The sequence below is a fragment of the Haliotis rufescens genome, unplaced genomic scaffold, assembly GCF_023055435.1.
Source record: "Haliotis rufescens isolate VD_foot unplaced genomic scaffold, xgHalRufe1.0.p SCAF_57, whole genome shotgun sequence".
Classification (NCBI taxonomy): Eukaryota; Metazoa; Mollusca; class Gastropoda; order Lepetellida; family Haliotidae; genus Haliotis; species Haliotis rufescens.
In genome coordinates, this window is record NW_025964301.1 from 1,820,305 (window position 1) to 1,833,528 (window position 13,224).

At 44.5% G+C, this 13,224-nt stretch overlaps 1 protein-coding gene across 2 annotated transcripts in view; it reads right to left on the reverse strand.

Moving 5' to 3' along the window:
• Positions 1-11,103, reverse strand: part of LOC124137807 (serine/threonine-protein kinase dst1-like) — an 87,374-nt gene extending 76,271 nt beyond the window's left edge. Inside the window, exon 1 of one of the 2 annotated variants that reach the window (XM_048385362.1) lies at positions 10,627-11,103. In XM_048385362.1, the coding sequence (XP_048241319.1) occupies positions 10,627-10,633 (7 nt within the window). In that variant the 5' untranslated portion in view covers positions 10,634-11,103. The remainder of the gene's footprint in view (positions 1-10,626) is intronic. The other variant, XM_046504256.2, reaches the window with a different exon arrangement.
• Positions 11,104-13,224: the final 2,121 nt, after the last annotated feature.

Here is a 13,224-nt window from a genome sequence, read left to right on the forward strand (position 1 = left end):
AGCGGCGTTAAACTCAACTCACTCACTCATAAATATTATACTGTATTTATGAATCACTATCAAATACTGATGATAACACGTGTTCCCCAACTGGTGGGCGTATCCTGCCCAACCAGTGGCTTCCGTCACAAACACATTGAAAGGCAAGTCAATTGTTCACCAGAAGAAACACACGGGAACATGTCCTGTCTACCACATTGTGACAAAAAGTCTTGTGCATTCTACTAAATAAATAAGTAACAGAAGCCAAAGTAGGGATGTGTTTTAGGGGGAGTATCCCCGTAACTCGGGGCCGCGGCTCCATTATTATTAAAGAATGGAGGGAATGACGTCACAGATGTGTTATAATTCAGTTTCGGCGTCAAGACCACGTGACAACCCTCACTTCCGCCTTGGTCCGTGTCACGCTCGACATTTTGAGTGAGTGTGAGTGGGACGCAACTCTGCACAGCGAATTGCGGCGCCTTAGACGACTGGGCCACCCGTGCCCCCCGACATTTTGAGACAACAAATAGATGATAATGAGTCAGAGTGTTGGGTATATATTTGCATTGCAACGTTAATATTATTTTGTCATGGCTGGCAAAATTTAGAACATGTACTCAGTGAAGAAGGGTGGTTTCTTACGTTTGCTAGTGTAAAACAATATTTGTTTATTTTCCTTACCTGTCATATGCCACTGAAAATCATCACATGTCATCTCTCAACTGTTTTGTTGATGTAATTTACTTGTCTTTTGCTAATTTTATTCAACAGCTGACAACAGGGGTCGCAAAATTACCATGAAACAAGCCTTTAATAATGTGTAGTAAACGTACTACAAGCTCAGTAAATATACTATTGCAGTTAGTAAATTATGAGAAGATTGTTTGAAAGATGGATTGTGATCTTGACTGAACTGAACTAGTCTACAATATATCCTTTGACTATACAACTAGTCAAATTGGCAAATACTGTCTAACCGGTTCGTAAAATCTCCTACCAAGTCTGTGCCTGAGTGGACACTAAATAAGTAAGTGAACTTCACGAACTATTTCTGTCAGTGCATGAAACTTTTAGTAAGCTTAAATCCATTTTCCAATCTCCTGCCCAAAAATGTTAAATAGTCGTCCCCTGACAGATACAGAGACACGATACATAACCATATAAGGTGAGGTGAAATTGGGTTTAACGTCGCGTCCAAGATTATTGCACTTATATAGCGACGTGCATGTACGAGTATGTGTTTGTGTGGCTGCTTGTACTAGTCCGGACTGATGCCGATTTATAGTGCTAGCTCACTGAGATACCATGCCGCAGTTTAACATGAATACCCCACTCAGACACAGTATACTGACTCCGAGCCGACCAGTCCTTGTTTTAGCCCCTTAATGCCGAGCGCCAGACAGGGTAACAACAAGTACCATCTGTTAACGTCTTTTGGTATGACGCGGCCGGGGATCGAACCCCGGACCTTCCGCTCTCCGGGCGGACGCTCTACCACAGGACCACGGAGGCCATAACCATATAAAAAACAAGGACAGGGCACGATGTATGTTCATCTGTAAAACACACACAAAACAACAAGAAACTTCAAAGTGCACCGCCATTCGCCTTGCGAACACCTAAAACTAAAAAGTCTCCTTCACGTTGATCTGCCGGGCCAAACGTTCAAATCGCTTAATTATGGATGTCTAGATTCCTGTAATAACACGGTAACAATATTATTGTTTTTTAATTCGATTCATAAATACAACACGCTTTTACTTGGCGTATGCAACCCAATATTTGAATGACAAAGGCATTGATATCAATGCGAATATGTAATTACATCCTCCAGATGTACGTGAAACCTGCTCGCCTGCCATATGTTTCAAAGAATTATTCATTTTACAGAGAAACCTGAACTATGCGTCAATTGTGAGGAGCGGGATGCGGCTTGTGGCGTGCCAGGCCCATCTGTTGGAATAAAAGTGTTTTGAAGATGGAGCTGTATAAACTGTCTCTACCAGCCACAGACTATGACTTCAATAGAACACCCACGGAGATTCTGAATGTTGTTAATATCGTTAATAATCGTTCAGGTCCTATCGCGTGTAGGTTTAACAAACAACGCATCTTCAGGCGTGGGATGGGGGTGCTTGGATGGGGACGCTGTGATGAGGTGCTGGGATGAGGGTACCACTATGGGGTAAGATGGGATGAGGGTACTACTATGGGGTGAGCTGGGATGAGGGTACTACTATGGGGTTAGCTGGGATGAGGGTGAATATATTGGGTGAGCTGGGATAGGGTACCTGGAATAGGGTGCTGGGATGAGGGGACTAGTATGGGGTGCTGGTATGGGGGTGCTGGTGTGGGGGTGTTGGGATTGGGGGTGCTGGTGTGGGGTGCTGGTATGGGGGTGTTGGTGTGGGTGTGAGGGAATTGGGGGTGCTGATATGGGGTGCTGGAATGGGGGTGGGGGTGCTGGAATGGGGTGCTGGTATGGGGGTGCTGGTATGGGGGTGCTGGTATGGAGGTGCTGGTATGGGGTGCTGATATGGGCTGCTGGAATGGGGGTGCTGGTATGGGGGTGCTGGTATAGGGGTGCTGGTACGGGGGTGCTGGATTCGGGTGCTGGTATGGGGTGCTGGAATGGGGGTGCTGGTATGGGGTGCTTGCTGGTATGGGGTGCTGGCATGAGGGTTCTTGTATTGGGAGGCTGTGTCGGGGTGCTGGGGTGGGGGGCTTGGATCGGGGTACTAGGGTCGAGGTAAGCTGGGATGGGAGTGTTGACATTGTTTGGGCTGGGTGTGCTAGGCTGAGATAGCCTAATACCCTACTCACTCTAATTAAACTCATTCTGCTCCCCCTCCGTGTTAAACAAATATACCCAGCCAGATAATTCCATGATCCCCAAGTTCCACGTCACCTGATATATATGTGGAATAGAGTACTGACATGTTTGATCATGTGAGCTAACACCAAAGGGGACCACTGAGGTCAGGACTCCCAGACAGATTTTAAGGATAGCGTGAATAGCCTGATCAGATAATATGAAATGATGGGCACCTATAACCCACACTGTCTGCGTTAGACATTCCCTCATGGTATATCTCAGACCATGTCTGAGGTTTGCCTTCGGACATACTTTACGGGAGAGAAGTCTGAAATCTCTTCAGGAAATTCAGGACTGAACAAAAGTGCATAGTGGTCGGGCTGCCGTAGGCCCCTGGTTCGTAAAGTCGTGTTTGTGATTGTGAACATTAGACACGTTGCCAGCGCAAATGAGTATTAAAACAGGTAGCACCCGTTTCAGGTTTAGAAATGGTCCGCAACAACCTATTCTTGTCGCGAAGAGGCGAATATATCGGGTAGTCGTGTCATCGTACCCCGATGTCCAGTTGCGTGGATCGATGCTCATGATATCAATCACTGGATTGTTGGTTCCAGACCCGATTATTTACAGACGTCATATAGCTGGAATATTGCTGAGTGCGGCGTTAAACAATAAACAAACCAACAAACACTAAAAAGGTTAACGACTGAGATCTCCATCACTTTGGCTTCCTTCCCACATCAAGCGGACACGCGGCGATAAACCCAACTCCCTCACTCACTCAACACTGCACCAACATCATATCTACATTCTACACTACTCAAAAGAAGTTAAAGAACTCCCGATTCTTGCATATTACTCTTGCATGACAGATAAACTAAAATAATAATAAAGAATCGGGTGTTCTTTAACTTCCTTTTGCGTAGAATATTATGAATATAACCGGAACGTTCTGCAGCATAAACACTACCCCTTCCCCATCCTCTCCCCACCCTCTTCCAGACCCCTCCCAATGCTGTCTCAGTACGCAGGTAAACACATTAAGAAGAATATTGTGATTAGTTAAATACACATCCAGGGCTCGCTGGGATGAGGAAGCGATTTGGTAGGTAGATATATGCCGAACTCGCGCTTAGAAGAGGCATTTTGATTGGTTGTAATTTTCAAGGTCATGAGCGAGAGAAATTGTGTTCTGAGTTCGTGATAAGTGAGATGGAGCCGGTGACGTCACTTCGCCCTCAAAAGCTCTGTGACTATTGATTGCAAAAAATGGAGATATAATGCTCTGGATAATAAATGATGCTGCAGTAACAACAACAACATTACCCTTTCAACCCTAAGACTACAGAATACCTCAGAACAAGATCATGTCGTGATACACAATGAGTAATGCACGTGTAACAGTATCAACGTCTAACTTTTGACTTTAAACAGGACAAGACCGCCTCCGTGGCCTAATGGTAGAGCGTCCGGCCGGAGAGCGAAAGGTCCGGGGTTCGATGCCCGGCCGCGTTGAAAGATGGTACTTGTTGTCACCCTGTCTGGCGCTCAGCATTAAGGGGCTAAAACAAGGACTGGTCGGCTCGGAGTCTGATACTGTGTCTGAGAGGGGTATTCATGTTAAACTGCGGCATGGTATCTCAATGGGCTAGCACTATAAATCGGCATCAGTCCGGACTAGTACAAGCAGCCACACACACACGTGCATGCACTTCGCTATGTAAGTGCAATAATCTTGGACGCGACGTTAAACCCCATTTCACCTCACCTTAAACAGGACAATGCCATTAACACACACTCGTCTTACAGTCGGAATCGTACAATGGACTCTGTTTTCAGCAGAGATTTATTATGATTATGAAAGGACTTTGTCGCTTTTTTATTTTTCTGGTGACAATGCAAATCCTGGAATGGGTTTTTCAACTCCCAATTAAATGCTCAAAAAACTTGATTCTATCTCCACACAGAGGAACGCTCCTCCTTATCGACTTTGATCTGGAGCGACGACAGAATGTCTGTGAAGTAAATAGCTTGTGATCAAAATATATTTATTTGAAGATATTGATCTAATACAGCTAATGACGACAACTCAAATAGTTGTTACAACAGTATGGATCAAAACATCGCGGTAAAGGATTCGAACCAAAGGATGACCATATTACTTAACACTAAATATAATACATCACCAACCTGGGATTTTATAATTGCTAAAATAGTTCGCCATCGAAACTCCTTGAATGCGATAATTATGCTTCAGGTATTTAAAAAGAAGAAATTAAAAATTAAAAAAAAATTATCCAGTCTTCAAACAAAATCCCAGGCACCCAAATATGAAACGGCCAGGCGCCATTTGAACCAAATACACAACCAGGCAGCATATGTCTAAAGAAATCAAAGTGACGGTAATTATAAATGAAATTTCTTTTGGTTGAACAGAGTGAATTAGAATGAAATTGATTTCTCTTGAAGGTAAAGCCAGGTATAAAGGGAGGTTATTCACGGTAGAGGGCGCTAGAGGAAGGGGTATATATAGGAACTGTAAAGCCCGGGAAGTTCAATCTGTCCTGTGGTGTCGCCGTTACAGTGTGGTCTGTTTATTTTATGTTTATGTCCTGTGCATTATGGTGATGATCATTTTCTGTTGTCACGTGTTGGCAGTCTTGCTGCAAGACAGATGTCGTCACAGTGAGGAGTTTGGTTCTGAACCACAAAGCATGGATGGTACCAGATACATGCCTGTATCTTACAGTGAGGTCTTCAGTGTCGGTGACTGGCATGGTTTTGAAATGAAATGGATCAAGGCAAGTTAAGCGGCTGGATTTGTAAAGAATATTTTAATGCAGAGTAACTACATCGGCGAGTGCAACAGGGGAAGCCACATTGTGTGTCCGTTGTGTATATCTGACGAGGTTTTAGACGAGAATTCCTTTCTGTTGAAAATGGACAATATTCGCTACCGCGCTGTTTTCACGTATTTTCCCCTGAGATGGGAATCCATGCGGACAGGGGAAGAAAGAGTCTCGTAGATGAGCCAAGATCAGAAATACTTTCCTCTGCACCACGAAGGAAAATGTTGATAAAATACATGATGTGATAATGGACGATCGACGACTCACCACGGCACATAGCCACTACAGTAGACATGTCTCATGAGAGAGTTAATAAAGCGACAAAACCCTTTCCATATCCAATAGAAATCTCTGCATTAAGCAGAGTCGATTGTACGATTCAGATTAGATCATGAGCATCTGTTTATGAATCACTATCAAACAGTAATGATATCATTTGTTCGCGAAAAGGTGAGCGTATCCTGCCCCACCGGTGGCACCCGTCACAAACACGTGCAAAGTCAAGTCAATTGTTCACCTGAAAAAACACGAGAACATTCTGACAAAAGAACTGAGAATGACAGACCTCAGCAGACCCAGCTGATTTTGTGGGACGATTTGTAACCTTGGATGAGTCTGGGATTCAACATAATCCGCCAGAGACTAATAAGCGGTCAAAGAAGTAGAAGTACCTGACATCTCGGAGGAAGACGACAAAGCAGCTGTCAAGGTAATGGCTTCGGTTTTCTGGGATTCCAAAGGACTACATCCTAAAATGTCAGACAATAAATGGCGTGAGAATATCAAAACCTGTTACCTGCTCGTTTAGTGACGTACCGCCTCCGTGGTCAAGTGGCAGGGCTTCCGCCCGGAGAGCGGCAGGTCATTTCTACTGTGGGGGAATTTTTACACCACCAGAAGGAAGCCTTCTTCACCAGTTGGATCCAAACAAATCTAGCATGGTTGGCAGAGGTGTTCCGACCTCGGAAAGGATTATGTCCATCAACGCAGTCCATCATAGTTAGGCTCAGACCCATCCAGCAACCCCTTGGAGCAACAGCTGCGTGGCAACAGTTTAATAATATCCACTGAATCATCCAGCAGAGTCAGTGAGTGAGTGAGTTTGGTTTTACGTGGCTTTTAACAGTATTCCAGTTATATCACGGCGTGTCAGCTTAATGTGGGAGGAAAGCCCGAAGTGATGCAGGTCTCCGACGTTTATCACTTCGTGAAACCCACGAGCACGGGTATGGTGCTGACAAACCTAGCCTAAGCCCAACTCACTCACTCTAACGGCCACACCACTACCCAAATAACCATCTAGGGACGGCTTTACCATTACTAGAGTACTAACTACTTTACCACGACCCACTTTTTCATCTAGATACGACTGTACCACCAACCACTTGCTCATCTAGCAACGGCTTTACATCTAGCTGCTCGGCCATTTAGTAACCACTATACCACTAGCTACTTGCCCATCTAGTGACGGCTATACCATTGGCTACGTGCCCGTCTAGTAATGGCTAGTGCAATCTAGTAGTGCCAATCTAGTACTGGTTATACCACCAGCTTCTTGCCCATCTAGTGACGGCTATACCACTACCAACTTGTCCATATAATAACCACTGTACCACTAGCTACTTGCCAATCTAGCAATGGATATACCACTAGCTACTTGCCAATCTAGTACTGGTTATACCACTAGCTACTTGTCATTCTAGAACTGATTATACCACTAGCTGCTTGCCCGTCTAGTTACGGCTATACCACTAGCTTCTTGCCCATCTAATGACGGCTTTACCACTAGCCTCTTGCCCAACTAGTAATGGATATACCACTAGCTACTTTCCAATCGAGTACTGGTTATACCACTAGCTACTTGTCATTCTAGTACTGGTTATACCACTAGATACTTGCCAATCTAGTACTAGTTAAACCACTAGCTTCTTGCCCATCTAGTGACGGCTATACCACTACCAACTTGTCCATATAATAACCGCCGTACCACTAGCTACTTGCCCATCTAGTGACGGCTATACCACTAGCGTCTTGCCCAACTAGTAATGGATATACCACTAGCTTCTTGCCAATCTAGTACTGGTTATACCACTAGCTACTTGCCAATCTAGTACTGGTTTTACCACTAGCTACTTGCCCGTCTAGTAATGGAAAAACCACTAGCTTATTGCCCATCTAGTGACGGCTATACCACTACCAACTTGTCAATCTAGTACTGGCTATACCACTAGCTACTTGCCCATCTAGTGACGGCTATACCACTTCCAACTTGCAAATCTAGTACTGGTTATACCACTAGCTACTTGCCAATCTAGTACTGGTTTTACCACTAGCTACTTGCCCGTCTAGTGACGGCTATACCACTAGCTTCTTGCCAATCTAGTACTGGTTATACCACTAGCTACTTGCCAATCTAGTACTGGTTTTTCCACTAGCTACTTGCCCGTCTAGTAATGGAAAAAACACTAGCTTATTGCCTATCTAGTGACGGCTATACCACTACCAACTTGTCAATCTAGTACTGGCTATACCACTAGCTACTTGCCCATCTAGTGACGGCTGTACCACTACCAACTTGTCAATCTAGTACTGGCTATACCACTATTTACTTGCCCATCTAGTGACGGCTATACCACTACCAACTTGCAAATCTAGTACTGGTTATACCACTAGCTACTTGCCAATCTAGTACTGGTTTTACCACTAGCTACTTGCCCGTCTAGTGACGGCTATACCACTAGCGTCTTGCCCAACTAGTAATGGATATATCACTAGCTTCTTGCCAATCTAGTACTGGTTATACCACTAGCTACTTGTCAATCTACTTCTGGTTTTACCACTAGCTACTTGCCCGTCTAGTAATGGAAAACACAGCTTATTGCCCATCTAGTGACGGCTATACCACTACCAACTTGTCAATCTAGTACTGGCTATACCACTAGCTTCTTGCCTATCCAATGACGGCTATACCACTACCAACTTGTCCATATAATAACCGCTATACCAATATCTACCTGCTCATTTAGTAACGGACCGCCTCCCTGGTTAAGCGGTATTGTGTCCGCCCGGAGAGCGGAAAGTCCGGGGTTTGATCATACCAAAAGATATTAAACGATGGTACTTGTCGTTACTCTGCCTGGCGCTCGGCACGAAGGCGTTAAAACAAGGACTGGTCAGCTCGTAGTCAGTATACTGTGTCTGAGTGGGGTATTCATGTTAAACTGATGCATGGTATCCCCGTGGTCTAGCACTCTAAAATCAGCATTAGTCCGGACTAGTACAAGCAGTCACACACACTTCCGTGCATGTACATCGCAATATAAGTGCAATCACAACCTTGGCCCCGACGTTAAACCCCATTTCACCTCACCTCATTTAGCAACGGCTACAACACTACCACTTACTCCTTAAGCAACGGATGAAATCCTTTCGTCTTCTCATCTAATAAACCCTTAACCGCAACTTGGTCATCTGGTTAGGGATAAATGTCCCGGAGACCTGATCACCTATGGCGCCCGTGTTGGGGATTATCATGAACGGAAAAACACGACACGATCAACACAGAGGATTAACAACTGAATTACGAGACGGGTACTTTCATATTTCGCCATTCTAACCAAAGGTTATAGGCTGACCTTCGAAAGGCAAAGATATACGAAGAAAATGAGACCTTTATTGAAGCCATCAAACTGAGATTTATGTAAGCAAAATGTAGTTCAGACTTATCGTAAATATTACTCATAATACAATATTGATAAACACAATTACGATGCACAGTAAAATCTCATTAGTCTGGACACACCGCCCGAGTAATTCCTCCGAATAAACAAGTGTCCGGATTAACGAATCATGGGTAACAGCGGTATTACATATAGACGTCCACAACATTAATCGTCAGAAAGTTAGGTAACAGTGGTGTTATGTTTATTACACACAGACTTTTACAACATTAATCGTCAGAAAGATAGGTAACAGTGTTATCCTGTTATTACATATAGACGTTCACAACATTAGTCGGGAGATGGGGTTTCCGGATAGACGGGGGGCGAACTTACGAAGTTTCACTGAATGGGCGAATACATGAGCGAAGATATATTTAAAAACAAAATTAGAATTGTCGTCTTCGGAATCTCAAACTCTCGCATGTAAGTGAGTGACATTTCCTGCCATAGGTATTCGGTTTCAGCATTGAATACCACGCGTTCAGATGACAAATGTCATCTAGGCGACTGGTGGCATAAGAACCTCACATACACACTTTATTAGTTCTATATAATGCATGTAGCTGATGATTCATCTCAGTAAAATAGCATTTCTTATGTCGAATCACATTGTACTCAGTGAAGCGTAGCATTAACCAGGACTCGGAGGGTTGGGCGGGGGAGGGGTGGGGGTGGGGGTGGGGGTGGGGTGATTGGGGGGTGGGGAGATGTGGGAGCGGTGGTGGTGGGGTGTGTGTGTGTGTGTGTGTGTGTGTGTGTGTGTGTGTGTGTGTGAGCTCATCCCCTTTTTTCAAACACCTAACATGTCTACTTCTTCATCGGCAAAGTTACTTTCGTGACTAGGGTATAATGTGTCACCCTGCTTCATTTTTCAAAATCCTAGATCCACCTCTGCTTACAATCTATCCATTGCAATTGACAAGCATTGATGTTACATGAGATTCACGTTACAGCCATCATTCATTTCGTCGAACCTTCCTTGAACTGAATCCGATGTAGATCGAAAAATTAAATGGTGTTAAACTCCACCCCACGTCAATGTCAACCTAATGACTTTTTTCGGCTTTATCAATTTTCGTCAAAACCCTTAAATCGACCGCTGAAATAGTAAAGCATGATAACAAGCTTGTCACAACTTAGAGAGGACACATGCTACATTTAATCAAATATTGACAGAAACACCCCTCCCACATACAAGAACACAAGAACGATGCAGACAACTACCCGTCATATAGTACTGAGAGTTAGATCCTACCTGCCATGCTCCCGAGTGGCCGAAATTGCCCGTCTCAAAACTGAAGCCTTAGTCCTTGAACATCCAAGAGGCCAAATTCAGACCGTTGTTCATGGCTCCAGATGGCTCCAGGTGGCTCCAGGTAAGCTCCAACTGACAGCCTCCGGCTTCGATAAGCGTTGTTGATCTCGCTTTCCACGCGCAAGCGGCTCCTGTAGCAGACGACACACCTTCTGCGCATGTCACATCAGCTTCGATTTTCCCACGTGAGCGATGACTGAACGAAAAGCTATCGGCTGTGATTGTCATCACCGTTATCAGGCGAAGGGATACAGGCTTTGTTCCACGGATTTAATATCACAGTCGTGGTTATAAGCAAGACTTCCAGATTGGGTCAGTTTGTCTCGATATCGACGTGTCTGGACGTTGAAGCTCACCTGGTTCATCACCCCCGATTAGCGTCGGAGGGTCCGAGTAATTAGACACCTCTGCTGCATTCGTCTCACTGTTTACTGCTTGCAATCATTACTCGTACTGTGATTGATTGCAAAAAGTGTCCTGAAACATATGGTTCTCCCTTTGAAGGAACAGTTCAAATAAAGAATAAATACGCTATTTACACGGTGAGGAAGTAGTTGTATTTTTCCCTCGTCTAAATACATTGGCTTTAAATTGTACAAATGGACAGTAACACAACTTTTAGAAGGGAAATAAATGGAGCATGTCAGAAATGTTTGATAGCGATTCATAAACACATGCTCATGATGTAGTCGGTATCGTACATTCGACACTGCTTTTAGCAAAGTTTTTTTTGTGGCTATGGAAACGATTTTGTCGCCTTTATTAAAATATTTTGACAATCGAAACAGACCAAAGGATTCAAGACAATTTCATTTTCAAAATCTGTCATCCATCCATCCATCCACTGACCAAACCATCCATCCATCAATCCATCATCCACTCACCAACCCATCCATCCATCCACTCACCAACCCATCCATCCATCCACTCACCAACCCACCCATACATACATCCATCCATCCACTCACCAACCCATCCATCCATCCATCCACTCACTAACCCATCCACCCATCCACTCACCAACCAATCCATCCATCCACTCACCAACCCACCCATACATACATCCATCCATCCACTCACCAACCCATCCATCCATTCATCATCCACTCACCAACCCATCCATCCATCTATCCACTCACCAATCCATCCAACCACTCACCAACCCATCCATCCATCCACTCACCAACCCATCCATCCATCCACTCACCAACCCATCCATCCATCCACTCACCAACCCACCCATACATACATCCATCCACTCACCAACCCACCAATCCATCCATACACCCATCCATCCATCTATCCATCCAGCAAGCCAGCCAGCTAGCTATCCAGCCAGCCAGCCAGCCATCCACCCATCCTTCCACTCACTAATCCGACCTTCAATCCATCCATCCATCTAGCCATCCATCCACCCACCCACCCATCCATCCATCCATCCACCATCCATCCATCCACCAATCCACCGAACCATCCACCAATCCGCCATCCATCCGTCCATCCACCAACCTACCCACCCATCCCTCCCTCCCTCCCCCCTCTCCCCATCACTCCGTCCATCCATCCACTCACCAGTCCACCCATCCATCCATCCATCCACTCACCAGCCCATCCATCCATCCATTCAGCCATCTTTCTCGCTATCTATCAGCCAAAAGTGGGAATGGTGGCGTTGCCTAACAGGTCATATAACAACGCCCAACATCTGCCGCGCTTAACACATGTCACGCATAACACCTGTCACATGCTAAATATGCATTTTAGATCACACTCAATATTATCAATCTCTCAAACGCGCTTCAAAGCAGCACATTGATTTGAATGTTACAGTGAAACCTTGTTAATCCGGGGATTCTGGCTTAACGGGGTCCGGATTAAAGAGGTCTCACTCTACTTACACACTCAACAAGTGAGCAAGCTTTGTTAGACACATACCTCGTTACTCCCGATATTGCTCATATTATTAGGCCATCACTTACAGGGCAAACGGCGCCCAGATCACGCAGACATAATCTATTCATAAAGAGAACTGTCTGTAGAATTCCCAGACCTCAAACTGATAGATGAGACAGTGTGTGTATAAAATAGGAGGCAACTTTGTGTAACAACATTGTAGTCTACTCAGTGTCAAGTGCACAAAATAAGTATGTACTGTTTAGGATAGGACCTCATCGGATTATGCGTTGTGTCTTCTTTGGGGTCTATCTAAACCAGCATTGGTCAGCACGAACGGAAAACAGATAAGCAAACCCATCAATATCGTCGCTTAAAATACATGCCATCACACACAAATACATGTCATCACAGACAAATACATGTCATCACAGATAAATACATGTCATCACAGACAATTACATGTCATCACAGACAATTACATGCCATCACACACAAATACATGTCATCACAGATAAATACATGCCATCACACACAAATACATGTCATCACAGACAATTACATGTCATCACAGACAATTACATGTCATCACAGATAAATACATGCCATCACAGACAAATACATGTCATCACAGACAAATACATG